This window comes from Amorphotheca resinae (genome assembly GCF_003019875.1).
Source record: "Amorphotheca resinae ATCC 22711 unplaced genomic scaffold M430scaffold_6, whole genome shotgun sequence".
NCBI classification, from domain to species: domain Eukaryota; kingdom Fungi; phylum Ascomycota; class Leotiomycetes; order Helotiales; family Amorphothecaceae; genus Amorphotheca; species Amorphotheca resinae.
In genome coordinates, this window is record NW_020194476.1 from 1,282,299 (window position 1) to 1,306,641 (window position 24,343).

General features: G+C 50.8%; 11 protein-coding genes across 11 annotated transcripts; 6 read left to right on the plus strand and 5 right to left on the minus strand.

Moving 5' to 3' along the window:
• Positions 1-18: 18 nt before the first annotated feature.
• M430DRAFT_241923 (hypothetical protein) lies at positions 19-460 on the minus strand. Its single transcript, XM_024865028.1, has one exon. The coding sequence runs from the start codon at positions 368-370 to the stop codon at positions 92-94; it is 279 nt and encodes a 92-aa protein (XP_024720974.1). The 5' UTR covers positions 371-460; the 3' UTR covers positions 19-91.
• Positions 101-2,923, plus strand: M430DRAFT_140009 (hypothetical protein). The gene is made up of 3 exons (XM_024862642.1): positions 101-1,136; positions 1,192-2,353; positions 2,405-2,923. Exons 1-3 carry the CDS (start codon positions 551-553, stop codon positions 2,634-2,636), a joined length of 1,980 nt encoding a protein of 659 aa, XP_024720975.1. The 5' UTR covers positions 101-550; the 3' UTR covers positions 2,637-2,923.
• On the plus strand, positions 2,578-2,926 carry M430DRAFT_35096 (hypothetical protein). Its single transcript, XM_024866679.1, has one exon. The coding sequence runs from the start codon at positions 2,709-2,711 to the stop codon at positions 2,910-2,912; it is 204 nt and encodes a 67-aa protein (XP_024720976.1). The 5' UTR covers positions 2,578-2,708; the 3' UTR covers positions 2,913-2,926.
• A 635-nt stretch (positions 2,927-3,561) lies between these two features.
• M430DRAFT_28043 (hypothetical protein) lies at positions 3,562-6,804 on the plus strand (the record flags this gene model as incomplete). Its single annotated transcript, XM_024865756.1, has 3 exons — positions 3,562-3,573; positions 3,673-5,224; positions 5,279-6,804. 3 exons carry the CDS (start codon positions 3,562-3,564, stop codon positions 6,802-6,804), a joined length of 3,090 nt encoding a protein of 1,029 aa, XP_024720977.1.
• Positions 6,805-7,457: 653 nt separating this feature from the next.
• Positions 7,458-9,659, plus strand: M430DRAFT_19225 (hypothetical protein; the record flags this gene model as incomplete). The annotated part of the gene is made up of 8 exons (XM_024864036.1): positions 7,458-7,712; positions 7,790-7,820; positions 7,889-7,958; positions 8,018-8,184; positions 8,248-8,416; positions 8,473-8,634; positions 8,729-8,963; positions 9,042-9,659. 8 exons carry the CDS (start codon positions 7,458-7,460, stop codon positions 9,657-9,659), a joined length of 1,707 nt encoding a protein of 568 aa, XP_024720978.1.
• Positions 9,660-10,079: 420 nt separating this feature from the next.
• Positions 10,080-13,642, minus strand: M430DRAFT_35100 (hypothetical protein). Its single transcript, XM_024866680.1, has 5 exons — positions 12,898-13,642; positions 12,234-12,848; positions 11,639-12,184; positions 11,492-11,584; positions 10,080-11,429 (listed from the first exon to the last, which is right to left on the minus strand). The coding sequence occupies exons 1-5, from the start codon at positions 13,469-13,471 to the stop codon at positions 10,150-10,152; spliced, it is 3,108 nt and encodes a 1,035-aa protein (XP_024720979.1). The 5' UTR covers positions 13,472-13,642; the 3' UTR covers positions 10,080-10,149.
• A 186-nt stretch (positions 13,643-13,828) lies between these two features.
• Positions 13,829-14,788, plus strand: M430DRAFT_101884 (hypothetical protein; the record flags this gene model as incomplete). The annotated part of the gene is made up of 2 exons (XM_024860751.1): positions 13,829-14,171; positions 14,226-14,788. The coding sequence occupies 2 exons, from the start codon at positions 13,829-13,831 to the stop codon at positions 14,786-14,788; spliced, it is 906 nt and encodes a 301-aa protein (XP_024720980.1).
• A 227-nt stretch (positions 14,789-15,015) lies between these two features.
• On the plus strand, positions 15,016-16,168 carry M430DRAFT_35102 (hypothetical protein). Its single transcript, XM_024866681.1, has 2 exons — positions 15,016-15,361; positions 15,423-16,168. Exons 1-2 carry the CDS (start codon positions 15,118-15,120, stop codon positions 16,127-16,129), a joined length of 951 nt encoding a protein of 316 aa, XP_024720981.1. The 5' UTR covers positions 15,016-15,117; the 3' UTR covers positions 16,130-16,168.
• On the minus strand, positions 16,070-17,834 carry M430DRAFT_35103 (hypothetical protein). The gene is made up of 2 exons (XM_024866682.1): positions 17,413-17,834; positions 16,070-17,225 (listed from the first exon to the last, which is right to left on the minus strand). Exons 1-2 carry the CDS (start codon positions 17,650-17,652, stop codon positions 16,482-16,484), a joined length of 984 nt encoding a protein of 327 aa, XP_024720982.1. The 5' UTR covers positions 17,653-17,834; the 3' UTR covers positions 16,070-16,481.
• Positions 17,835-18,767: 933 nt separating this feature from the next.
• M430DRAFT_19231 (hypothetical protein) lies at positions 18,768-20,033 on the minus strand (the record flags this gene model as incomplete). Its single annotated transcript, XM_024864038.1, has 1 exon — positions 18,768-20,033. One exon carries the CDS (start codon positions 20,031-20,033, stop codon positions 18,768-18,770), a length of 1,266 nt encoding a protein of 421 aa, XP_024720983.1.
• A 1,449-nt stretch (positions 20,034-21,482) lies between these two features.
• On the minus strand, positions 21,483-23,348 carry M430DRAFT_35105 (hypothetical protein). Its single transcript, XM_024866683.1, has one exon. It carries the CDS (start codon positions 23,317-23,319, stop codon positions 21,679-21,681), a length of 1,641 nt encoding a protein of 546 aa, XP_024720984.1. The 5' UTR covers positions 23,320-23,348; the 3' UTR covers positions 21,483-21,678.
• Between the last annotated feature and the right edge of the window lie 995 nt (positions 23,349-24,343).

A 24,343-nucleotide genomic window follows, 5' to 3' on the forward strand; every position in this document is an offset into this window, starting at 1 on the left:
TTCTGGGGTGGAAGCTTCCAGAATCACCAGAACCATGGCCCTAATTAAAATTTCACATTAATTAGAAAATACAGCGCGAGAAATTCCCTCCTTAGGGTGAAAAAGGCTGAAATAAATAAGAAAAATATCGATAATTATTTGACTGATTGGTAGAGTCAACGCGCGGCAAATTGTCGACCAGAGCGCGCGCCCAGAAAGTCGCTGTTGGGCACGACTCGTTCACCCTCATCCCAAGAAACACCCCCAGAATCCAGAATCCAGAGTTCAGCGTCCCGACCGCCACTGTCCAGCACCTCCAGACTCCTCCAACTCTATTTCTCGCGGCTTTGCTGAGTCTGGCTCTCTGGTGCATGGAGTAAGCCAACCACATCGCACTTCTCTCCCTCCCGTCGACGGCCAGCGCGGAACCGGTTTAGCAGAATCCCCTATCTAAGGCGACTTGGCCTGACTTGACCTGCCTACTATTTGGCCCTACCGTCCATAGTACACACACAGTGCACACGACCAAGGCGGTCATAGGTCCCTACCGGCGCGGCACTAGGTATCTCAAATGAGACTCTTCTCGAAGCCCGACAAAAAATCCAAGAAGCCCAGCAGTGACGAAGACACCACCCAGCCTGCCCCGTCACCACGCTCCTCGCCCCGAAAATCCACCACCTCTTCTCCTTCACGCCCACGGCCGAGAGACGAAAATCATAATCATCAGCCCGCGCAAGGGTCCCCGCGGAGCAGTCGCCGGTTTCCAAAACCCTCCTCTCGACACCTCGATCCCAACACCCATCCCCTGAACCTGCCTCCAGACCAGCTGCAGAAAAGACTCTCTGCCTTGTCTGCCTCGTCTGCCTCGTCCACCACCATGCCCGACGCCATGGATGTTGATTCTGAGGCTCAGAATACCGTGCCCACGTCACCGCCCCAGACGAACATGCCGGGCTCCTTCAGTACTCCCAAGACCAACAGTGCAAGTGCAAACGCCAATGGCGATGGACCGGTCCCTCCCCCGCACAGATCAAATCCTACGAGCCCCGCGTCCGATGGTGTCCCTACGCCCGAGCAGGCTGAAGCTTTCAAGACCGCCGGGAACAAGTTTTACAAGGCCAAGGAGTACAAGAAGGCAATTGAGGAATATACAAAAGGTAGGTCAACAGAATTTGTACTGGTGGGACAAGTGCTAATTTTTCCCTCCAAAAGCTGTTGAAGCACAGCCATCCTCAGCAACATACCTAAACAACCGTGCGGCTGCATATATCTCGGCAGGTCAATATTTGAATGCTTTGGAGGATTGCACTCGGGCCGACGAGCTAGAACCCCAGAATCCAAAGATCCTGCTGCGATTAGCACGTATTTATACCAGCTTAGGCCGGCCGCAAGATGCTTTGGATACCTATGCACGCATTCAACCGCCTCCATCTGCAAAGGACGTCGCTCCAGCAAAGGCTATGTTGCAGCATATCAAAGTCGCAGAGGATTCCCTGAGAAATGGGACCACTGGGTCTATGGTGCTCCACGCACTCGATCAGGCTGAAAAATTGCTCGGTGCGGATGCTTCAAAGCCGAGAGCTTGGCAATTAATGAGAGGAGAGGCGTACCTGAAGATGGGCAATGTCAATGCGCTCGGGGACGCGCAGAACGTGGCAATGTCTCTATTGCGGCATAATAATCAGGATCCCGAGGCGCTGGTGTTGCGAGGAAGAGCTTTGTATGCTCAAGGAGACAACGACAAAGCCGTTCAACACTTTCGTCAAGCTATCAACTGCGACCCCGATTACCGGGATGCAGTGAAATACTTACGAATTGTTCAGAAGTTGGACCGAATGAAGGCTGAGGGTAATGCAGAGTATAAAGCTGGACGTTGGCAAGCAGCGGTCGACAAGTACACCGAAGCTCTTGGCATTGACCCCCAAAACAAGGGCACAAATTCGAAGCTTCTACAAAACCGGGCCTTATGTCTCATTCAACTAAAGGACTACACCGGGGCTATCAGCGACTGTGAACGTGCAATTTCTCTCGACCCCTCTTACACCAAAGCAAAGAAGACCAAAGCGACCGCTCTGGGCAAATCTGGGAAGTGGGAAGACGCAGTTCGCGAGCTCAAGGAATTACAGGAGGCAGATCCCCAAGATGCCACCATTGCCAAGGAGATCCGAAAGGCAGAATTGGAGTTGAAGAAGAGCAAGAGGAAGGATTATTACAAGATCCTTGGCGTGGAGAAGGATGCAGATGAGAACCAGATCAAGAAGGCATACCGGAAAGCCGCTATTATCCACCACCCCGACAAGAACCCTGATGACGCAGATGCTGCGGAGAGGTTCAAGGACATTGGGGAGGCTTATGAGACTTTGAGCGATCCTGAGTAAGACTTATTTATCCCAACACCTGATCTCTTTTACTAATACGGTTGTAGGAAACGTGCACGCTACGATAGCGGTGAGGATCTTATTGATCCGATGGAAGGGTTCGGTGGAGGTGGCATGGGAGGTGGGATGCAGATCGACCCCGAAATCCTGATGCAGATGTTTGGTGCTCAAATGGGTGGAAGACCTGGTGGCGGGGGCTTCCACAGCTTCGGGGGTGGAATGCCTGGGGGTCGACAGCGAGGCGCCCCACAAGGATTCCCCGGCGGGTTCCAATTCTGACATGGCGCTGAAAATGACGAACCCTTTCCACAGTCCCACTCTGAGGAGATCCCCAATTCCTACGAACGGAACATGGCGAGCGACGAGGTGTACACGAGGAGTCACATTTCGGACCAGCAAATGCTGTGGTTTCGCAAAGTGGGGATGGGATTCTTACTCGCTGCTATCTTCGTTCCCTTTGATCTTTTAGTAATCGTGGCCGTCCTTGGGGCAGGAGTGTACATTTGCATCCGAGTTGTTCTGTCTCTGTGTCGGAGAATGAATGGCGCTCCATAGATTGGCGGGATAAATCTCATTGCAGGCGTTGCACTTAGTCCATCACGACGTATTGGACAATGCAGGAAATATAAAAGACATTAGTTCTAGGATTCCACAGCAAAGATTGGGTGAAAAGAAAAAAAAAAAGTAATATTCGTAAGACCAGAGAATTATGAGAAATATAAGAAACCTTTCTGTAGAGTTTGCGCAGGCACGCGATGGGCACGTGAGCCTTACCTCGAGGGTCGAGGCTGAGAACCCTTGCCGAGAAGGGCTCAGGACGTCGTCGGTGGTGGGGTGAGTTCCAGGCATAGTAAATCGACATCTCCCTTGCTCCCAACATCCTACAGCCACACCCTGCAAAAGCCTGTCGTGTATTCCGATCCCGATACGCAGTCCTGTCAAAGATTGGGATTTCTCGGATCCCTTTGTACAAATTCAAAGACTTCACACTCTCTTTACCCCACATCTCCGCGCCCGACGCTACATTGCAAAATCTGACATATACCAACAACCCCTCGTCACTGACAGGTATGACTCGATAGCGGAGTCGCGAAGCATGGTTAATGCACCGTCTCAGCTGCTGCCACTATCATAGCAGTTAGAGATCCAGAGAACGAAGAAGCAGGGAGCCCTCTCAGCATAGTCGGGGGAGATCAGGGTCGTCATGGACACCCAGGTGCGTACACCATCTTTGACACCGCTATATATGCAGTCTAGCCCACGTCTCCGCTTCCCTGCGCACTTTAATATAAGCTGACCCCCCTTTGCCTGACAGGTCGAAAATGCCATCGAGATAGCGTGGAGTCCGACTTCTGATCCAAACCTCAAGACACAGGCCTTTGATTTCCTAAACCAGCTTCGTTCTGACGCTTCAGGTCGGCAGGCCTGCCTTGCTCTTTTCACCAGAACGCCTAGAACATCCGAAGTTGTCCGCTTGGTCTCTTTAGACGTGGTCAATAACGCTATTCAGACTCAGCAACTCGACGCACAAACCCTAAATCATATCAAAGAGTCCCTCTTGGAATACGCCAGGCGGACCTACGGTTCTGGCAATCAAGATGAAGTCGACCCGCCCAGCCTGCAGAACAAACTCACACAAACCTTGACATTTCTCTTTATACCATTGTACAAACAGGGCTGGGAAAGCTTTTTAGATGATTTCTTGGCGTTAACCAGCCTACAAAATAACGGAGCAAGGGATAATATTACTGGTATTGTATTATACCTGCGAATCCTGAGTTCCATTCACGATGAGATCGCCGATGTTATGGTAACGCGGACAGCCGCAGAGACAAAGCGTAACACCGAGTTGAAGGATCTTTTTCGAGCCCGCGATGTTCAGAAAGTGGCTACTTCTTGGCAGGAGATCATCACGCAATGGAGAGACCGGAATGATGCAGTCGTGGAGATGACTCTCAAAATCGTTGCGAAGTGGGTGAGCTGGATCGACATATCTCTGATTGTGAATCAGGATACCCTGAATCTGCTCTTCCTCCTCGTCGGCCGTACTGGCACTAGCAATGGCGAAGACAAGGTCCGAGATGCTGCTATTGACACTTTCACAGAGATCGTGGCCAAGAAGATGAAGGCTGCTGACAAGATTGGGATGATTATCTTCTTGAACCTTGGAGAAGTGGTCTCCCAACTCATTGCAAGCCCTGCTTTGAATGCCCTACGAACAACATCTAGCTATGATACAGACCTCGCAGAAGCAGTTGCAAAGCTTGTCAACAATGTTGTCTCGGACATTGTAAAGGTGCTCGAGGATGGTCATGTGGAGGCTGAGACTCGCGCTCAAGCGGAACAGCTCCTGCAAACCTTCCTGCCTCTCCTACTTCGATTCTTTTCTGACGAATATGATGAGATTTGCTCCACAGTCATCCCATCTCTGACGGATATCCTTACATTCTTACGCAAAGCCCAGCCTCTTCCCCCCGCATACTCAGCTATGCTGTCGCCAATTCTTAACGCAATAATCCAGAAAATGAGATACGACGAGACATCTTCCTGGGGTAACGAGAACGAGCAGACGGATGAGGCAGAGTTCCAGGAATTACGAAAAAGGTTGCAGGTGCTTCAAAAAGGTGTAGCTGCTGTTGCCCAGGATCTTTATGTTGATATCTTGAGCAACGTGGTTGGAAACACGTTTCAGACATTAGATCAGCAAGGCGGCCAGATGGATTGGCGTGACCTTGACCTAGCTCTTCACGAGATGTATCTCTTTGGGGAGCTTACTGTTCCGAATGGCGGTCTCTACGCAAAAAGCCAACCATCCAGCGTAGCAGCAGAGCGACTGATCATTATGATGTCAAAAATGGTCGAGTCCGGTAAGATCACAGGTCAATGTTTTACAGTGGATATAGTATGCTAACTTTTTCAAGGAATTGCATCCTTTGCTCACCCCGCTATCCAATTGCAGTACATGGAGATCTGTGTTCGATACTGCTCCTTTTTTGAGAATCAAACGCAATTCATTCCACAAGTTCTCGAACAATTTGTTCGCCTTGTCCATCACAATCATATTAGAGTTCGGACGCGCTCATGGTATCTCTTTCACCGTTTTGTGAAGCACTTACGAGCTCATGTTGGAAACGTTGCGGAGACAGTGATCCAGTCGATTAGCGACCTTCTGCCCATCAAGGCTGAAGTTCCCGAGGATACAGCAGATGATGATATGTCTTCCGAGCAAAGTGATCATTCTGCTGATGCTACCTTCAATGGCCAGCTCTACCTTTTTGAGGCCATCGGCTGCATCTCATCTACATCAACTACGCCTGTTGAGAAGCAGATTTTGTACGCACGATCAATCATGGAGCCGTTGTTCTCTGAGATCGAACGCAATCTGGCACCTGCCAAAGCGGGAGATGCCCAAGCTACTCTACAGATTCATCATGTCATCATGGCCCTCGGGACTTTGGCCCACGGGTTTTCCGACTGGACTCCAGGTAATGCTGCAACTGCAAATCATGCACCCATGAGGGAGGTATCTGAAGAATTTGGTCGGGCGGCAGAGGCGATTCTGATTGCTCTTGAAGCACTCAAGTCCTCCACCGATGTTCGAACAGCTGCCAGAGCATCCTTCTCCCGACTTATGGGGGTTCTAGGCATTGGGATGTTGCCATTGCTTCCACGATGGATTGATGGATTACTTTCGCAGAGTTCTTCTAAGGATGAAATGGCAATGTTTCTACGCCTGTTGGACCAAGTCGTCTTCGGCTTCAAGAAGGAGATATACAATGTCCTCGACTCTTTACTTACACCACTTCTCCAACGAGTCTTTGCAGGCTTGGCTGAGCCAATCAGTGGAACCGACGATGAGATACAGCTTGCTGAACTTCGCCGGGAATACTTGACCTTTGTTCAGATCATTCTGAACAACGACCTTGGCTCTGTCTTGGTAAGTGATGCGAATCAAAACTTTTTCGAGCCTCTTATCATATCCGTCACCACCTTGGCCAAGACCGTTACGCATGGAACTGGCAACCTTGCTGCAAGCCGGCTGGCCTTCTCCGTGATCACACGCATGGCGGATCTCTGGGGCGGACCAAACATTGCGACTCTCGGGGCCGAGCCAACATCTTCAACCGTTCCTCCATCTCCAGCGTTTCCTGGGTTCGACCGTTTCCTTATTGAAAGATTCCATCCCATCTGCTGGGACGTCCTACGCGAGCCCCAGTTCCAGCCATTCACCGATGCTCAAGCAAAGCAAGTCCTGAACGAAATCGCTGGCCTTGAGCAGACCATCTACACAAAGACTGGTCAAATGTTTATCCAGCATCTGCAGGGTTCTTTCTTTCCGTCTATGGGTATTGATGGGACCGAATTCATCAAGCAAATGACGACCTCTACTAACAGAAAGAATCTATCTGTATACCTCCAGGGGTTTTTGAGACACAGAGAACAATAGGCCTGGGCCGAGAAAGAAGGGGGGGTTGGTTTTGTGCATCTCAAGAGGCGTTTGATAAGGGTTTTATACCAAGTGGAGGAAATAATAGCGCATCGAGTTTGCCGATGAAGGCTTTACGAACTTTGCATAGAGCAAGCATGGCATTCAATGTAAGCATGGCCTGAATTATTGCCCTCTGTGAACACCCCTTTGGAACTGCGGAATGCTGGTAGTGAAAGTCTTTAAAAAGTTACATACATTATTGAAGATACACTTTCGCACATGTATCCAAGTACAGGTGAAATTACGATTTTGAAATTCGTATAAATGAAGAGCAGCAACACATTTCGAATTGTGATCTCGAGTATTGGAAGTGGAAGTCTTGAGAAATATACCGACTCACCGCCAAACGGTGCTTCGGATCTCCGAGATGACCTAATCGAAGCTTACGGCGTATAATACGCCATGGCCCAGGGTATATTAGAGAGTGGGAGAGCGTATATCGGGGAGGAAGAATATATATAAGATATGTATCTAGGTTCTATATATCAGTAAAATTACAATATTTCAATTGTCGAATCATTACCCAAATCCCGTTCTTGTCTTGTATTTCTTTCTTTCAGTCCCGCTTCCGACCCAATCCAGCTTCACTCCAGCTCCTTGAGCAGCCAGACATGGCCCCTCCTGGTGATACCCAGATTACCGAGGCAACGGAGACGACAGCTCTCTTGAGCAAAGATACCACGAAATCAATTGATCCGTTGTCGAATGGTACCAATGGGCACGCAGTTAATGGGAATTCCATCTTGACCGACACGGTAGACCCGGAAAATGGCCAGGTCGAGGAGATCGACAATAGCCCACTGTTGGCGAGCAAGCCTGAACCCCCTCAGAACCTGTATCTATTCCTCCCGGCCGTGGGTCTTGGGGTACGTTGGGTTTTGGACTTTGCTATGCAGGCATGACGGGGTCCAAGTATAGCTAGCTAATGATGAATGCTGAGTAGATCCTACTGAGCGCCGCAGATCAAACTCTCAGTAAGTTGTTCCTAGATAAGGTACGGAGGTATATCACGTGCCGTCTGCTGACTCCATGGGTGTTGCAGTTGTTTCTAGCTATGGAAAGATAGGCTCAGATCTCAATGCTTTGAATAACACGAGTTGGGTAGCTACAGCGTGAGTTTTCTCCCCCAACAGTCCAGTCCTCGGTATGATAACTTCTGACCACCTCTCAGATATTTCCTCACTCTAACCAGCTTCCAACCATTATATGGCAAGCTTAGCGATATCTTTGGGCGCAAACCCGCTCTCCTATTTTCATACCTAGTCTTCGGGCTTGGCTGCCTCTTCTGCGGTCTCGCAAGGAATCTGGGAGAACTTGTTGCTGCAAGGGCCTTTGCTGGTATGCCGAATCAAACGAACGAATCCGAGATGACTCTTTAGCTGACTTGACCATGATGGCCAGGCATTGGCGGAGGGGGGATGACAACCGTTGTGAGCATTCTGCTCAGCGATGTCATACCGTTGAGGAATCGAGGGACGTGGCAAGGCTATGTGAATCTCATCTATGCAGCGGGTGCATCTGCGGGGGCGCCCCTGGGAGGCGTGTTGGCGGATTCTATAGGATGGCGCTGGTACGCTCATGCCACTTTATGCTGTTTCTGCTGGTCTGATAGCTAATAGGGTTCAGGGCTTTCCTCGGCCAGGCACCTGTTTGCTTGGCAGCTTTTTTGATCGTATATTTCGTACTCGACCTCCCTCAGCCCGAACAATCTCACTTGAGGGAGAAGCTTGCCAAGGTTGACTTTCTCGGAGCCTTCACTCTGATTATCTCTGTTTCTTCCTTGCTCCTGTAAGTAGTTGTGGTCATTTGCTTCATCCTGAATTAGTCTATCTTCCTGGGTCTCTTTCGAGATTAGAGGAGCCTTCATGCTGACTCGGAACAGTGGCCTAGATCGAGGAAGCAATGTAGGATGGAACGACACTATTACCATCACATGTTGTAGCCTCTCCATTCCTCTCTTGGCCGTCTTTGTCTTTGTGGAGATGAAGGTTGCAGCGTTCCCATTTGCTCCTGGCCATATCATCTTCGAACGCTCAGTCGTCGCCAGTTACATTGTCAATTTCCTCAGTCTTGCGGGTCACCTTTCCGGCATATTCTATGTCCCCCTCTATCTCCAGGTATGCGCGCAAATTCTTGACCGCATTTTACAATACAGATCCAATATTGAGCAGCAGGATTGACTCCATATCTACTAGGTCGTTGACGACCTCTCCGCCGCCGCGGCCGGTACCCGAATGATCCCCCCCCTCATCGCGAGCGTCAGCGGCTCCCTCCTCGGCGGGATCATCATGCAGCGAACAGGCAAATACTACCGGCTCACGATATGCAGCCTCGCGCTCTCGGTCCTCGGGAGCATCATCATCTTCCTCTCGGCCGGCATCTTCCAGTTCTCCTGGGGTCTGATCATCGGCCTCTGCTTCTCCGCCCTGGGAATCGGCTCCACCATCACCACCACCCTGATCAGCGTCATCGCTAACATCGACCCCAAGGATCAGGCCATCGCTACCGCCTGCACGTATCTCTTCCGCTCGCTGGGCAGCGTCGTCGGTGTCAGCCTTGGTTCCACACTCGTGCAGCAGGTCCTGCGCCGCCGCCTCCGTGCCGGCTTGGATAGCGGCAGCGAGGCCGATAAGATCGTCGAGAGGGTCAGGCAGAGCTTGGATTTCATCAAGGAGCTGGAGCCCCACACGAGGGCGATCGTTATGCGTTGCTATGAGAAGGCTACGACGGCGGCATTCGGCTTGACCATTGCTTATATGAGTATGGCGCTCATCGCCTCGTTCTGGATCAGGGAGACGAAGTTGAGTAGATAGATAGGATTAGATTATATTAGACTAGATTAGAATAGGGGTTGGAGTTGTATGCGGCTCGATCTTCACATAGGAGTCTCAGGTAGAGGATGATTATAGACTGGATATATTACGCTGTTAGCTTTAAGGGCCGAGAAGCAGCGCTGGGGACAATAAGATCTAGGAGGGTGCTCTCCTTCAGCATATCACCATTATTAAGCATACACCGAATAGTTCTATGAACATACCAATTCCCTGGAAACTCTCTGGGTCCTCGAGCTCATTCTCGGTTCCTGAACCAGTCTAGATAACCACATGGAAAGCTAGAGCCTGTTTCGACTTCTCCCGGGCCGTATTTCGGTCGCCCCGCTATTCATACATATTAGACGAACTCGAGTAGGATGATCCTATTGCACATCCACAGTCGCAAACCGGGTATTCCCTGTGACTTTACGCCTCTCAATGCAGAAGAAGCCTCGCCAGTACGCCACGCTCCAAGTTTTATCAAAGAAGCCTAATCCAACTCCGCCTGGCTCGGCCTTTCGTTACACTGGCATCTGCACTCCGGGACGGGACATTCGACATGGCGACTGAACCAGGCAACCGAATGATCCATGTGCGAAACATGCTTGCACTTGAGACAGAAGGTTGGGAAGTTGGCCATCCGACGAACGGCGGGATCATTCGACTGCTCTGGACGATCTGAACGGGGAACGCCAACAATCTCCATGCAGATTGCACAGCGGGCGAGATGCGATCCGCATTTACGACAGCAGAGCCCTGCGTTTATGCCCGTAGCTGCTAGAGGATTGCGGTTGTCCATCGTGGCAGTCGTCGGGCCAGGGGCTATTGTGGGTGCGGCTCCCGTATTTCCTAGGTCGTTGGCAGTTAGGGAATCGCAGTTAAGGCAGCGAATGGTGATCTGTCGGGGCGGCGGCTTGATCCCTGGAGTGCCATCTCTGGCACGACTTTTAATGGCAGATTGCTGTTCGAATTTGACCCGCAGAATAAATTTCCTGTGGCGTTGCAAAAACCCCTTGTAGGCATTACGCCAAGCAGTGCAGCGTAGATCGTCGATGTATCGGGGGTAACAAAATGACATGATAAGGATTGCCGTTTGGTAGTCCAAGAACTTTTCAACGTACTTCGCTAGGATATCCGCCATATGATCGGTTATACCTGCTAGAACAATGCCTTCGATATCTCCTGTGCGAGTAGCTTCTTCCATTTCTTTTTCAAGCCATTCAGTGAGCTCATCGTCGCTAAAATTCCGTAGGGCAACGCCGACACGGTCACGCATTGGAAGTGCTGCTTCGTCTGCAATGGCTCGCCAGTTTCCGGTAGTGATGTAGCCATAGATGGCTCTCAAATAAGGGTCTTCAGCCATCTGTGAGTGGTGATCAAGGGCGTTAGACCATTGTTTAGTGTCTATACCCAACGTGATACTACTCTCAAGCTTGATGTCCAGCGCCATTGCTATGAATAGCAAATCCTTGCCACCCTTTATCAAGATATTGACGGCACGCTTTGGAAAGCCTTCAAAGAGTGCATACGCAGCCGCAGTTGTATATTTGCCTTCACTTTCTAAGACTTCCATGTCTTTATCAAGCTCATCCGGCGATTTACCAAGACCGCATATCGCAAGGCATAGCTGCCGGTGCTGAGGCTTGGTAGTTTCAACTCCCTTGAATTGAGGTCGGCCGGCTTTTTTATTGATGGTAGCAATGAGATGTTCCCATTGTGTCACGTCCGGGATGATGGTGCTGTCAATAAGTCTAGATTGGGATTTTTCGCCTATTCGTAATGCAGTCAGCATGCTTGAACATATAGAATTGGAGAGACAGCATATAATATACCCAGGAAATTCATCCAGATCGTGTAAACGCCCATGTAGCTAAGGTCGAGAGGACCCGACACCATTCCATCGTCCTTTGCTGCTTCGTCAGCACCTAGAGGCATGATCAGCGAGAGAAATCAACGTGATCACAGAGTATCAAGCTTGCCTTCAATCCATTCCCAAACATCCTGCAACCACAGATCATCAGCCACAACTGATATGTTATGTTCGCAGTTAAACAAATAACCGTCTATAGCACGTTGAAGCATAACATGATCCAGCAATTCGCTCTTGGATTGAGTGGACGGTATGAGGCTGATTGAGGTGTAATGTGACTTATCATGCAGCTCTCTGCTTGACAACACTTTCTTTGGAATGATGAGGCCAGAATTCTCCAGCGGCGGACTGGCAGCTTTAGATTCGGACCTTAGCTCTTCAATTTTACCTCTCAATGAATCTGACTTAGGAGTGCTCATTTGTTGTTCCGTACTTGCTTCCGCCGGAGCAAGTAGATTGACGACGGGGTCTTGTGGGGACTGGAGCAATTTTTTGACAGTCGCCTCTAATTTGGCTCTCATGCTCCTCGACGTGAATTTCTCTGGCCCAAACACGGGGATATCGGCTTTTGCTTCACTTGCGAACAAGGGACCAAGAAGCTTATCCCGCTCACTCGGATCCTTGAAGTTCATCAAAGTCAAGTAAGGATCACCAACTAGATGGTATCAGTCAAATACTTTATATAGCTAACGCGGAGAACTTACGCCTATGTGGAGGCTTCCAGGGTATCAACTTCGAGAGCCGGCCTGCCGTGGGAGCTGGCATTTGGAGAATTTCAAAGGCACCATTACCTCTCAAGGCAATAACACGACCGGGGAGATCCGAAGTACCAAGGTTAAGCCAGTCAAAACTGACGATCCTATCCTCGAATCTTCTCTTATGATCTTTATCAAAGTAGGGATACTCAAGATCATATGACTTTCTAACATCTAGTAGCTCTGGACTACCATAGATGTCATTTACAGATCCAGGCTCCACGTATTCCTTGTTGGTTTGGAAAATCTGAAGCTGGCCAGCACTTGATAGGACCCCTAGAGTGCCCCGCTGATCACGACAATATCGAAGCTGACGGATATAAACATTCTTTTCTGACTGAATCGCACGATCCAGTTTCAGAGCAGCTCCCCAAGGTACCTCTTCTTGGTCAATGGACTCGAGGTACATTGGAGATGCTGAGGCGCGGCTAGTAACGCGGCGATCCCAAACCACGAGACCAGGTTGATCCAAGGATGAAGAAGCAAAGTAATTGGAATCTGCATAATCGATAGACAGATTGTTGTTGCATCTCGTTGGGAAGTTGGCGACAATAGAATTGGGATCTAGAAACTGTTAACTTGTTATCAAGTGTCGAAAGGATATGATACCAACCTCGAAGATCATGAATCCGAACGCTCTGGTGCTTTACGCCAACAACAAGCGTTTTTGGCTGATCTTCAAAGAATCGGATGCTTGCTACAGAGACGCTGGGTTCGAGCTTCTTGGGTTCCAAGTTGGAATTTGGAACATTCCATCCTCGTTTCTTGGGGTCCCAACCAGCCAACCGCTGATTCAGATCCCATATCTGGAGACAAGCATCATTACGCACTCTGTCCAGCCCAACAGCAAGAAGTCCTGTAGTGTTGAAAGCTACGGACTGACAAGGTCTGGGGACCTTGAGTGGCAAGGCGAGAACCTGATTTGAGTCGTCATCAACTCTGAGCAGGTTAATATCACCTCGAGATGTACCCATGGCCACAAGGCCTGGGTTGACAGGCGACCAGTCATAGGTGTTGAGCGGAGGAAACTCATTATGTTTGCAGATCTTCTGGTAATCGAATCGGCCTGGTTGAGCGTGACCTGTTGCTTCATAGATCTGAACTATCCGGTAGTTCAGATTGATGGTCATGAACTGGTCCCTTGAAGGGTTGGGGGACCATCGTATAATGCCGTCGTTACGCTCCATGCTAAACTGCGTTGCTGGTACACTGGTACACTGTCGTCGTCCTGATAGAAGCCCTAAAATAGGACTACCAGCCTCCCTCGTTCATCTGATCAACGGGCCAAAGAAGCTCTCCTTGCTCAGCAAATCATATCGAGCACAGCATCAAGTTAGAAGGTTCGTGACATTCTGAGCTCTCAGAGTTAAGTAATCTATTCTCCTTGAAGGTATCCCGTTGTTCGGTGGTGTTGTTTTTCCGTACCGGAAAGTCCAGTCACGTGAAACATCGATAAGAACAAAATTTGGGCCAAAAATGCGATGCTGCCCCGTTGCTTCACAAGGACAAAGAACACGGCGTCTATGCAAAAAGACAGAACCACCATGGCCACAAAAAGGAAACATGAAGAATCAGAGCAGCAAGAGGCTGTTCACGCAGAACGTCAAGCCCAGGTTTATGGAAGCAATCCAAAGCCTGCAAAGAAACCCCGCAGAATCGAATCGACGGCGCCCAAAAAGAAACAAGCTCATGCCTCGAGTGTCAACGCAATAAAGAAACGTATACGCGATGTTAGAAGGAGATTGGAGCGCGCAGATGATCTGCCAGCCGATGTGCGGATAGAGAACGAGCGCGCTCTGGCAGCATATGAACAGGAACTGGTCGCTGCACTTGCTGAGAAGACGAGGCAGAAGATGATCAAGAAGTACCACATGGTCCGATTCTTTGGTATGGCTGAATATAAGCTCCCACTTGTGCATAGCATTTGCTAATTCTGCCCAGAAAGGCAAAAGGCTACCAGACAATTGAAGAAGCTACGAAAGCGTTTACTTGAGGCTGAATCACCGGAGGAAACTGAGGCATTGAAAAAACAAGTGCATGTGGCTGAGGTCGATCTCAATTATACCCAATACTGTCCTCTTAGTGAGGTATATGTCAGCCTCTACCCTCAGAAGAAGAGTTCGACGGAGGAGGACGATGGTGGGTCCAATGGAACGAGTGAAAGGCCAAAACCGCCAATGTGGGCAGAGGTGGAAAAGTGTATGGAGGAAGGAACGCTCGATCAACTACGAAATAGAGTACCAAACGTTCGAATCAACAACACACCAAGGAAAGTGGAGAAAAAGCCTCCGAAACCAAAGCAGAAAGATATTCCTTCAGTGGAAGGACTCAATCGCAGGGAGAGGAGGAGTCGGCTTGGTATTAGCAAGGCAGGCAAAAACAAGAATACGTCCGTGGCTTTCGAGAAGAACAAGGCGTTTGGGGCATCACAAGGGCCAAAGGGCAATGTGGCTCGGGATATTGGAGGTGATGATGAGAGTGACGGCGGTTTCTTCGAAGAGTAATGGTAAAAGGGGGGTGGAGTTGGCATTTGAGCATTGATCGGAGTTACATAATCACGATACCCTCTCAACCTACAGGTTGCATTAAGTCAATGATTAGGCCCCATTCCAAAAGATATGTTCCTTAGCCAAGATTTATTCGCCGTTATTCCCACGTGATTTGAATCCTTGCAACTCCACTGCATGTAGCCGATCAATGCCCAACCTCCTTTCTGATTTGGTGAACATTTCTTCAGTTAGATGGTCAACTTATACGAGGGACTTCTTTTCCTCGCGTGGTAAACAAAAGTTGTCTTTTTTTTCCCCGGAGAAAAGTCAAACGGGGGGGCGCCATGGAGACCTCTGAAATTTCAACAATCAGTCAGCCTTCCCGGAAGACAAACTTCCAATCGATTGAAGAGTTCATGAGAGAGCAGGATGAACTAGACGCCATCAAGCTCGCGGAAGCAAAAGCTCGGGCTGAAGCAGCAGCTCCTTCTAAGAAGGCCAGGAAGACAATCGACATTGAGGCATTGGCGTTGGAAGCACGTGCTCTCGAAGAGATTGGAGAGACCAATTGGATTGGTAGACTGCATGGTGAGTTTCCCTATTGCTTGCTATATTCGTCGATCGTACTACTGCTGATCAACATTTTCAGAATACCGCAGTGTGCATCCTCCTACCACTGGGTTGAAGTACGTAGATGGTGTTGTTGGCCAGGCGCCTGCCAGATTCACCTGCATAGCAGCCTTAGCTGAAAGCCCCCAGCCATTCGGCGACGCGGTATCTTTCACCAAGAAGAAAGACGCCAAGCAGTACGCGTCCAAGAAAGCCATCGACTGGCTGATCGAGAACAAGTTCATGCCCGTGGACCAAGTCAAGTTCCCGAAGAAGCAGCCAAAAGCGGTAAGCCAAGCAGCAGCCGGAACAGCCAAGGCTGCTGCTGCTGCTGCTGCTGCTTCTGCTCAAGAAGACAACGCTATCCCAGCTGCCCCGCCTTCGAAATCGACATCGACATCTTTTGCGGGACAGATCCCGGATCTCTGCATCCGTCTCGGTTTCAACATGCCCAAGTATGAGATCACGCGAGCATCGGAGATCGCACCGCTGTATTCCGGCTATGCTCATTTCAACGGCGACCCGCGAATCGAAGGCAAGGTAGGAGAAGTTTTTGATGTCTTCGGGCAGAAAAATGCCAAGGAGAAGATTGCCGAGGAGGTCTTTTCGTTCCTGAAGGATATTGAAAGGCAGAGGATGGCTCTTTATGAAGATGATGCGGAAGAAGAAGACAGGAAAAGGAAGCGTTCGATGGAGAGCCCGGAGGTTGGTAACACTTCCGGAAAGGCTATCAAAGCCCAGGCGTGAAGTGTTTGGGGCTTGGTTACGAATAATGAGATTAGAGTGTTCTTGTTCGGATAGGGGTGCGTTATCAGGTCTGGAGTTAGGGAGGGTGATGACGAGCATTTCAGGGGGTTTAGAAATGAGGTCTTACTGGATTCCTGGGAATTTCTTGGTATTTGTTGTCTGAGGTCTGGAGTAGTCACATCTGGAAATCTGCTAGATCTCTTGATATGGGCCTCCCAATGTTTTCGGGTACTACTCGGCCTGCCGCCTCAGTTATTACCATAATCCATGGTAAGACTATTTTGCTTCGGAGGAGGCCGTATCTAGAATAGACTTCAGACAGATTGGATGAAAAAAGCCGAGTCTATATGAATCACGGCTCGGCCCCTCCTTTATCCTCTTCGAGAGCATCTGGCACCTTTGCTCCCACCCCTTTACTATTTCGGCCTTCTTTGTTCGCACCTTTACCCTTCCCTTCTTTCGACGCTCTCGGGCCCTTCCCCATCGGCGGTTTTCTATTCCGCAGATTTTCCGGCAACTCACCAACCGCCTTCCCATCCTCCCATAAGACGCCAACATCCTGACGTCTCCCTATCACCTTTTTGAAATATTTCGAGCTCAAAATCCCATTCTCATCCCCCTCAGTCAAAACCACCCCGTTCTCGCTAAGCCACCAGAGAATCCCATCTTCCATGCTCTTCTGGATATCCACATATATCAGAAGTTCAGCATCACTTCTCATCCCACTGATAACACCCCCCTGTTTATCCTCTGGCAGGCCCGTGCTGAAATGCATATGATTCCTGGTCATCTTTTTGAGGCCCCCCGTTTCAAGGATCGGTTGGTAGAAAGCGAAGTATGTACCATGGACGACGACATCCGGGATGTTACCAGCTTCGCGAGTGATGGGAGTGAGAAGCGCGGCTGATTCTACGGCAATGCTGTGTCCTTGATTGGCTCGGATCACCCAATCTGAAGGCTCTTCGGAAGATGGATCGGGGGCGGTTTCCAGAGCTGGGTTGGGCTTCATCGAGAAGCGTTGTTTGGCGTTGTCCGTTACCGCCGTTCGGATATCAGCGAATGTGACATTCAGCGATTTCAGACGCGGCCATTTCATCTGTAGAATAGGTAGCATTAGTCTATGTGCTGAAGAAGGGAAATTCATATCACGTGTAATTATCCACGTGATATATACGATTGGTAGATTCGCTGAAGAGAAGAAAGAGAGAGAGGAGCACGAGAGAGAGAATGGTTGACGCAGTTGTTGCCCAGAGATTGAAGGGAAGGGAAGGGGAAAAACTCACTACTTGATCAAGCCTCGCAAATCCCTCGTTATCCAGTGCTAGGCCCTCATCCTCCGCAGCATGCCTCAAGAGCTTCGATAAAGCTTTAGATACTGCCACTTCGCGATTCATCTCTCCTTTCCCACCAGCACCAGCACCAGCTCTGCGTCCTGCCCCTCTACCACCTCCGCTTCTATTTCCCCTTTTATCTCCTCCTTGGCCCCGTCCGCCTCGCACAGCGTGATCTGGCTCTTCTGACATTGGTGGGATGAACTGGGAGCGATTAGTAGTAGTATAGTGGGACCCTGCGATATTTCGTATAGTCTTGTTGCCGACTGCTGCTCTTCGACTGTCGGTCCTTGGTAATACTAATAAACGGCTTCCGGAACTTTGTTTTGATATCGAAATTGGAAATGTCACGAATAGTCTCTTCTGCATTGCCGGTGGAAAGCCTACCTAGGTAACTAATCTGGCGTTCTTTTAGAAGAGGCCTTTTAACGAAAAGTTTAGTTCGACAAATGATTTTAGGTCTGTCTACCTTACATTTTAACACTACTCTTCAGGAACAGGAATACTGAACAACGAGGCCCATGGGCAATGCTTGACCGCATCAGAGATGCGATGTCTTTGCTCTATCGCTTACACTACTGATCTCCATTCCATCTTTCTCTACTAAGGTACCTGACCCAACCACCGCCCATTGAACCACCTGCATCCCCTGAAGAGGAATCAGTCTAAGCCACCAGAGCAGCCTGCACGTCTACTATTCAACTACAAGAATATTATATAATGAAGATGTATATATAGTCTCACTCACTCGTGACTGAGCTGTATCAGGTGTTAACCCGGCTTGGCAGTATTCATGAGGAGGTTGTTGCTTTGCGGCCTGCGGACGGCTATGCTATCAAATGTGGCCCTGACATCTGGACCGCGAGGCTCTTGTCATCGATACGAGACTCTTTGTCCGTGGTCAGGTTTGCTTGTATATAATAACGATATTTACACGCAACAACGAATTCTTCTTGATTAACCCCCCTCCTTCCCACCCTGGTTCTTGATCTCATCATTCATTCATTCATTACTCGTTTTTTATCATACCTATCTATCGAACCCAACTAGCTCGGCTCATTGATACCATACCTAACCCCATCCTCCGAGCTTAATCCCATCCCATCGGCCACTGTTCGTTCCCCCCTTGTTACAAACATACTCCTCAATCGATCAATTTCCCCCCTCCCTCTCCCTCTCCATCCCTCGTCACGCGCGAGAGAGCTAGGAAGCTTATCTTTAAGGCAGTGCTACGTCGAGGAAAGAAAGAAAGAAATTACCAGGACGCAGTGATGCGCGGTCAGTCAGCTCACTCAATCCAACTCAACTCAGAGATACGCAACACCATGCTCCAAGCCCATGGGCCACTTCTCGCCCTTTATGACAAAGCGCTCGATCAAGCTAGCTTTCTCGCCTCTGCCCTCCATGACCCTCCATTCCTCGTCGTAGAACGGCCATAACATCCACGTCTCGCCCTCTCCGTCGGTTCCCTCGGCTCCTCTTAAGACGCCGGAGAGCTGGAAAGCCTGCAGCTGGGCCCCGAGGAGAGAGCGCAGGTCGGAGAGGAAAGCGTGCCAGGAGCCGTGGGTGAGCGATGCGGAGCGGAGACGGAGACGCGTGAGGAAGGGGTGCGAAGAGAGATAGGAGAGGAAGGTGGGCGGGTGGATGAGCGGCGAGCTGAGGGTAAGCGTGTGCAGTTTTGATGAGGAGGAGCCGAGAGGTAGGAATGTCAAAGGTACGGTATCGAGACTTTCGAAGGAGATGGAGAGGGTGGTGAGGAGGGGCGCGGATGCTATCAAGTCCCTGAGACGGTCGCGAGCTTGAGCACTGCGCGAGAACACGCCTGCCAAGTCGGAAATATCAAGATGCAGACTGTGAAGGCGGGAGAGGGACCCCAGGGCCCCGGGGGGTAGGGACAGCGCGTCGTCGAGGAAGAAAGGGGAGAGAAGCTGTTGGTGTCTAAAATGTAGGATATGCAGACCAGCGGAGCGAGCAGCGCGCAGGATTCGCCATAGCTGTTCAGTCTGCGGGTGTACAGAGCGGTGGTAAGCGGCCAGCGCGTACTCGTCCCAGACCTTACGCAGCAAGCGGTGACGGAAAGGGTTTTCGCACGCGATCGTGATGCTGTGGACATTCGGGACAGCTTGGAGAGCGCGCACGAGACGCTCCTCATCGCGAGCCAGCTTCTCGTCCAGATCGTGCTGCGCGGCCACGGCGTCCAGCTCGGCGAGCGCCTGCTGCTCGGCTTCCGTGGGGACGAAGTCTAGCGTCTCGTACTCGCGCCGGAGCTCGTGTCGGTTGCAGACGATGTTGCGGAAGTAGCGCGGGTCCCAGCCATTGCTCTGGAAGATGAGCGTGCTCACGGTGTGGGCGGCGCGGGGGCCGACAACTGCGCTGCGGCTGATGGAGAGGAGGCGCGAGAGGTCGTGGGCGTAGGAGCGGAGGGAGAAGGTAGGGAGGAGGAGAAGGTCCGCGCCGACGCTGGCCCAGGCTTTGGAGACGCAGCGGAGCGCCTTGAGAGTCGAGAGGTCGCTGGCATCATAGATCAATCGCTTGAGCTCGTAGGGGAAGATATCGACGGGCTCGAGAGCCATGGGCGTGGCAGCAGATGGCGCTCAGACGACACCGCCGGCTGGGCTGGGCTGGACTGCCGAATTGCATACCAGGTGGAGTGGACTCGGGCGAGGAGTTCTCAGTTGCTCCCTGGGGGAAGCTCTGCTCCTGGTTGAGAGCAGGAAGCGCTCAAGACTGGGCTTGACACCGCGAGGTTGAGAAGAGGTGCTGTTAGGACGTGCCTGGGGTTAGTCATCTTGCCGATTCCGCGCACACCTCCTTTTCTGTCGTGCGTAGGTCTATAAAGAGCCCCTTTGTAGGTAGACAGTCTTACTTACCTACGCCACGGGATCCAGAGATGAGCTTTACCTGCGTTTAGTAAGTATAAACAAACTACGATGATAAGTTTCCTAGCCCCGCACGAAGGTTCTTATCTAGGTAAGGTAAGGTAAGGTAGAGAGAGAATATCCTCCGATAATACACTGACTCGAGTCGAAAGACCCCTTTTCGCTCTAAAAAGGCCCTGCATATGAAGGTGCGATGTGCAACAAAAGATGCCAAGATTTTAAAGCGGTTATTGGCTGATGTGCAACAGATCTCTTTCTTTGTCAATTGTTCAGTCATAAAGGTTCAGTAATCAGTCGTCATTATTATCCAGGGTACGGCGTGCAACAAAATCTCGGGAGTTTTATCAATTGCTCGGGAAATCTCAGTAATCAAACCTTATCTCAAGGTGCGATGTGCAACAAAAGATAGGTACTCATGTTTGAGCTGTTTGGCAAATATTCAGAGAATATCAGTAAGGTAACTAACTGGGCATGTGCGACATGCAACGAGATTCTTTCTATTCTTTGCCAATTACTTTACTCATCACGGCATCAGATCATCTCAGCATTACATGTCCCTTCCAAGTGCGACGTGCAACAAAACTAGATTTTGTTTGGTATGGTTCCTGGTAATAAGTCGATTGTTCTCTACTCCTCCTGTCTGGGTCTCTCCCACCCAATTAGATAGATCCTGTCTGTAATAAGAGTTTTCACTACGTACAGTATCTCGGCGGTAGTTAGCAATGGCAATGGCAAAGCTCTATCTCCCGTCCAATCAGCTCCCTAAGAAAGCTATCACAGCACGTACTTTCCCGAAGAAGCTATGCTATACTATGAAACAATACCTTGTGTTCTTATGTCTTGAGTCGAAGGTGAAGCTGAGGGAATTCTCAATTTCTTTCATTCTTTTCATTCTTTCTGTTCTTCTCTCCCTCCTTCCTTACTTTAGACAGTAATTGTGTAATGTAATATAATTCTTACAAAAAGAAACCACTCCTCGCTCGCTATGAAGTCAAGTATGGACACTTTCTCCTCTTCTTAGTTTTCGTCTTCGTACTGGCAGCTTTATCTCCATGATCCATCTCTCATCGGCATCGTATGAATCGTGTCCCGGGTATCTCCAAATGTGTCCCCTTTTTTCTCAGAATCGCCGTTTATGGTAAAAACAAATGAAAAGAGAAGACAGGCGAGCCTGACGCCGCAAAGATGTTGACTCCAAGAAAAAGTAAAAAGAACCGATTTCTCCAAACTCCGATGTTTGGGTGTTACTACAAGTGATGTTTGCGATGTCTGCGATGTCTGATTTCTGATGTCTGTGATGTTTGTGATGTCTGATGTCTGTCATGTCTGCGCGCTGATGCTATTGGTAACCGCCGGCCGGCCCTGCTCTTGGTGAATCTGCTGCATTCGATGGTCTCGTTGGCCTCGAGATGCTGGCTGTTCGCCCGAAGGTGAAGCCCTGCCCGATGGAGGACTTCCTCTGCATACGATCCTCCACCATTCTTCCCGCCACACTGGGCGTATCTCGCTCCGGCGTCGACCGATCTAAGAATCTCCGGCTATTTAGATTCAAGGGACTGCTAGCAGGCTGTCCCGCAGTATTCGTGAGACTGGTTGATATGTAATGTCTCCTGACGGGTAGAGAGGATTGCGTAGATGGCAGACGGTTTTCTGATAAAGATTGCTGAGAAGCATATTCGCGCGGAGAGTTCCGAAGACGACCAAGCTCAGTGGCGGCCCTCGATGGCGCTCGGAACCGAGATTCATCTTCCTCCTCGGGTTCCTCGGTACCTGCACGACGGCTCCTTAGCAACAGAGATGATCTGCGACCTGCCATTGCAGACTGAGTAGGAGTGTTGACCGTGTTGACCGTGTTGACCTCTGATGGCGTGTATCTCGGGCTTGGTAGTGAACTTGTGGCCAGAAGACTGCTTCTTCGGGCCTCAAGCCGACTCAAAGCTCTTGGGCTGGCCTTGATCCGTGTAAGATCGGCGTTGACGGGTGGCCGCTGGACGCTGTCTGCTTGGTTCCCTGTCTCAGTGTTGCTCCTCGGCCGTTTTAATGGCTTGTCCGCCGGCTGAGCCTGTTCAGTCTTGTCTTCAGACAAAGCCAGACAGAGTTCCGTCAAACTCCGGCACAAGCTGTCCGCCTTCCGGCGAACCTGTCTATCCGAGACAGTGTTGGTCGATGCACCCACCGTCGATTGAGAGCTAGATATTGGCCCAGGTTGACCTGATGTTCCCATCATTACAGCAATTGCGAGTGCATCCGTAGTAGTGGCCTCTAGAGCCTTGTATACTTCCGCACTCAGCAATGGCTTTGATTTTGCCAAGGCAGAACTCAGAAGGGGATGAGTATTTGTTGGTGAAGGTTCCACGTTTACGGAATCAGGTGGTGAGATGCTATTACCACGGCCGCGCTTTGGAGACGACGACATGGTGGTAACTGTGGTTGTTGCAGTCGGGGGGCGGTCGTTAGAAGCTCGAGACATTGCCGCACCAGACGTCGCTGGTAGCTTCCCTGTCAGCTCGAGCCGATGTATGCGAGATTTGAGATCTTCCAGTTCATCCCAAACCGTAGATGGCGCGGTTGTTGACACGGTAGATTCCGTCCCCTCGGCTGCGCGGGGGGTGACAGGCCCCTCATTTACGTCCGCTGTACGCGAGACAAGTGGGGACGAGTTGTACGTCCGGGGCGCAGGATATGACAGATGTGAAGGTCGGTAGGTGGATGCGCGAGAGGGTGGTAATAGTGATTCCGGTGCAGAGGGTCTCCGGCTGCCATATGAGCCTTGCGATTCCGGTGAAATGTCCCTCCCTCCAAAGGTCCTCGGAGTGGTCGGATTCGAATGGGAGCCGGCCGCGTAACGATTCCTGCTCGAGTCGAGTGCTGTAGGTGCCCGCTCCCAGGTAGTCGGGCGATACGTTAGGGCTTGTGGCACATGTTCGGTCTGCGAACTCAATCGTCGACTCTCTAGATCGGAGCCACGACGACGGGACATCGAAGACTGAAAGCCGGGGTTAGGAGGGGGGAGAGACTGGCGGTAGGTCTGGGACTGGAAGACATGTTAACACTATAAGATGGCGAGCCATAGGCTGTGAAGGCCGGGCGGGCATGTAGTAAACTGTGAATAGATGTTACAACGTACCCTGCTGATTCCCGACCGACCGGCCGCAGCCTCCTCCCGCGCAAGTTTGAGGAAGAGATCAGAATCATCGCTACTCTGTTCTTCCTGGTCGCGGGTCGGGGACCTCTGCGAATTAAACCCCTCGAGGGCTTTTAAAGTGTCGTCCTGTTCCATCGAGATGCGCCGCTGAGAGGCGGCTATCATCTCCAGGCTCCGTCGACGAGATCTGAGGCCGCGGATGGGGGGAATTATAGGGGTAGTCGGTGGATATAATGGGGATGGATACGACGATCTGGTGGTGGATTTGGTGTCTGAGTTGGCACTCGAGGGAGTCAGAGCGGATTGGTTGACCACCCAGTCTTTGGTCGAGTTATCGGTGTCGAGGGTTTGTCGCGGGACTTTCTGCGTGAGCATCGCCGGTGGAGGGCCGGATCCTAGAGCATCATTCCTGCTGTGGGACGCAGGGACATGATGATTGCGATCTTTTGTCCTGGCGACGGGAGGTGAGCGTTGCGACGCAGCAGTGTTCTGGGGACGCGAGCGAGGGCTTGGACCAGGGGAGAGGGACGTCGGCGAGGACGGAGGGGAGGACTGTTTTGGGGAGAGGTCTGGGGTGGACTCCGAGCGATGGCGAGAGCTGTCCGAAGGGTCTGCAGAAGAGCAAGCAGCAGAAGGAGATGCAGTGGTCGTGGGAGGCGTCGTGGTCGGCGTGGAAGTGGTGGTGGGGGAGGTGGTGGTGCTCGTGGACGGGCGTTCTGGAGTCGCAACAGCAATGGAGGAGGGAGCCGTGATGTGATTATTGTGGTGGTTGTGGTTGTGGTCACGGGCGGCTTTAGAAAGAGACGACGTCAGTTTAGCGGCGGGCGGTTTGAAGTCGGCGAAGCGGAACGAGGGCAAC

Coding starts and splice junctions, on each gene's coding strand:
- M430DRAFT_35105 (XM_024866683.1), bottom strand. CDS start 23,319: ATGTCCCGTCGTCGTGGCTCCGATCTAGAGAGTCGACGATTGAGTTCG.
- M430DRAFT_140009 (XM_024862642.1), top strand. CDS start 551: ATGAGACTCTTCTCGAAGCCCGACAAAAAATCCAAGAAGCCCAGCAGT. Junction 1,137..1,191: donor AATTGAGGAATATACAAAAG/GTAGGTCAACAG, acceptor TCCCTCCAAAAG/CTGTTGAAGCACAGCCATCC. Junction 2,354..2,404: donor GAGACTTTGAGCGATCCTGA/GTAAGACTTATT, acceptor ATACGGTTGTAG/GAAACGTGCACGCTACGATA.
- M430DRAFT_35096 (XM_024866679.1), top strand. CDS start 2,709: ATGGCGAGCGACGAGGTGTACACGAGGAGTCACATTTCGGACCAGCAA.
- M430DRAFT_35103 (XM_024866682.1), bottom strand. CDS start 17,652: ATGTCAGAAGAGCCAGATCACGCTGTGCGAGGCGGACGGGGCCAAGGA. Junction 17,226..17,412: donor TTGCGAGGCTTGATCAAGTA/GTGAGTTTTTCC, acceptor CCTATTCTACAG/ATGAAATGGCCGCGTCTGAA.
- M430DRAFT_35100 (XM_024866680.1), bottom strand. CDS start 13,471: ATGGAGCGTAACGACGGCATTATACGATGGTCCCCCAACCCTTCAAGG. Junction 12,185..12,233: donor CTGGAAGCCTCCACATAGGC/GTAAGTTCTCCG, acceptor GATACCATCTAG/TTGGTGATCCTTACTTGACT. Junction 11,585..11,638: donor TGTTTGGGAATGGATTGAAG/GCAAGCTTGATA, acceptor TCATGCCTCTAG/GTGCTGACGAAGCAGCAAAG.
- M430DRAFT_35102 (XM_024866681.1), top strand. CDS start 15,118: ATGGAGACCTCTGAAATTTCAACAATCAGTCAGCCTTCCCGGAAGACA. Junction 15,362..15,422: donor TTGGATTGGTAGACTGCATG/GTGAGTTTCCCT, acceptor CAACATTTTCAG/AATACCGCAGTGTGCATCCT.
- M430DRAFT_241923 (XM_024865028.1), bottom strand. CDS start 370: ATGTGGTTGGCTTACTCCATGCACCAGAGAGCCAGACTCAGCAAAGCC.